Genomic DNA, 1,796 nt, shown 5'->3' on the forward strand with positions numbered 1-1,796 from the left:
CCTTAGACCTCGTGGCGCTCGCAGAGCAGGTGCAGAAGGTGAGGAGGCGCGACCGGGGCAGCGAATAACCGTCTTCGTTCACGTTGTGCTCTGCGTCTTTCGGCTCAGACCTCACTACCACCTAGGGTGGGGGTGGCAATTGCTCTTGTCTCCATTTTACAGACGAGTAAAGCCGACTGTCATTGTGAGTCGGTGGCCTGACTCCAATGACTTTCTGGGACCAAAAGCTCCTCTAACTGCAACTTGAGTGCCCATAATCTCCCTTCGTAGGAAGGTTTACACAACACGTTAGCGTTCATTATTTCATTTGCACTTTAGGACAGCCTTGTGAGGTAGGCAGTACAGAGTTATTCTTCCCATTTGACAAAGAAAAGTTCCCCAGGAAGTTTCAAGGTCCGCTTATTTTAAGCTGCTTCCCATAAGATCTTTGTTAACTGAGAGTTTAAACATCCAGCAGGGTAAGGACTCCAAGTTTAGTCCTTATTAAACATAGTATTCCCAAGCCCAGTGCTTTTATATGGGTGGCCAAAATAAGTCAAATAAGGAGGAAATGTGAAATAATGGAAAAAACACTGGAAGTTTGGACACGTGAGTATTAATCCCACTTTTGATACACACTTGCAGTGCGACTTCAGGCAGATTGCTTCTCTCTGAACCTCAACTATTTTATCTGTGAAGTGAAAGGTTTGAAGTAGGAGAGCTCCAAGATCTAAAGCTTTGTCATTATTCAATGAAAAACCAGATTCCTTCTTATCTGTTGTCAAGACTTCCAGTTGTACACCCTCTTCAGTGTGCACAGATGGAGGGTCTTGCTGTTTTAAAGATTATGATGGCCCCTTATCCCTGTATACACTAACAGATTTGGCCTTGATTATGTTCCAAGGTCTTTGCTTTGCTCAAAATTATTTAATGTGCTCAAATTCCCTCATGTCTTTCTTTTTCCCAATGATCCTAGAAATCCTTCGAATCCATTTTTAATTAAGAAAAATTCAGATACGTAGGAAAGCTGTTTTAATTCAAAACTTGTGCTTTCTTCTTTTTGAAGAACTGGGGAGCAAAGTGCAACTTTTATGGATTAAGAGAATATGCTAATCAGATCACTATTATGGAGAGGGAGGTTGATAGAGACAGAATCTTGTGCACACAACATACTCATGTGCTATCGAATGACTATCATGTTTGTTACAATGACCTGAACAGATGGAATAAAGAACAGTTTTTGCCTTTCATCCTATAATCTTGTGAAATACAGAAGATGCATTATTATGCTGCCTCTGTTTCCCCAATACAATCTGTATTTGAGAAGCTGAAGAAAAAAAAAACTTTAGAGACAAATGGAATCAAACATATTTACTATCTAAAATGTACTTTTTGGCTAGGTGCCATGGCTCACATCTGTAATCCCAGCACTTTGGGAGGCCAAGGTGGGTGGATCATTTGAAGTCAGGAGTTCGAGACCAGCCTGGCCAACATGGTGAAACCCCGTGTCTACTAAAAGGTGTAGTGGCTCACGCCTGTAGTCCCAGCTACTAGGGAGGCTGAGGCGTGAGAATCGCTTGAGCCCAGGAGATAGAGGTTGCAGTAAGTCGAGATTGCACCACTGCACTCCAGAATCAGCGAGAGAGTGAGACTCTTAAAAAAAAAAAAAAAAATGAGGCTGGGTGTGGCGACTCACGCCTGTAATCCTAGCACTTTGGGAGGCCAAGGGGGGCAGATCACTTGAGGTCAGGAGTTTGAGACCAGCCTGGCCAACATGATGAAACCCTGTCTCTACTAAAAATACAAAAATTAGGTGG

At 42.8% G+C, this 1,796-nt stretch overlaps 1 protein-coding gene across 1 annotated transcript in view; it reads left to right on the forward strand.

The window, feature by feature from the left end:
• Positions 1-2: 2 nt before the first annotated feature.
• LOC105515307 (chromosome unknown open reading frame, human C1orf50) overlaps positions 3-1,796 on the forward strand; it is a gene marked incomplete at its 5' end in the record, with an annotated part of 11,793 nt that continues 9,999 nt past the window's right edge. The window contains one exon of the mRNA XM_011947088.1: positions 3-38. Coding sequence (XP_011802478.1) covers positions 3-38 — 36 coding nt within the window. The remainder of the gene's footprint in view (positions 39-1,796) is intronic.

This window comes from Colobus angolensis, unplaced genomic scaffold, assembly GCF_000951035.1.
Source record: "Colobus angolensis palliatus isolate OR3802 unplaced genomic scaffold, Cang.pa_1.0 Scaffold106, whole genome shotgun sequence".
Taxonomy (NCBI): Eukaryota; Metazoa; Chordata; class Mammalia; order Primates; family Cercopithecidae; genus Colobus; species Colobus angolensis.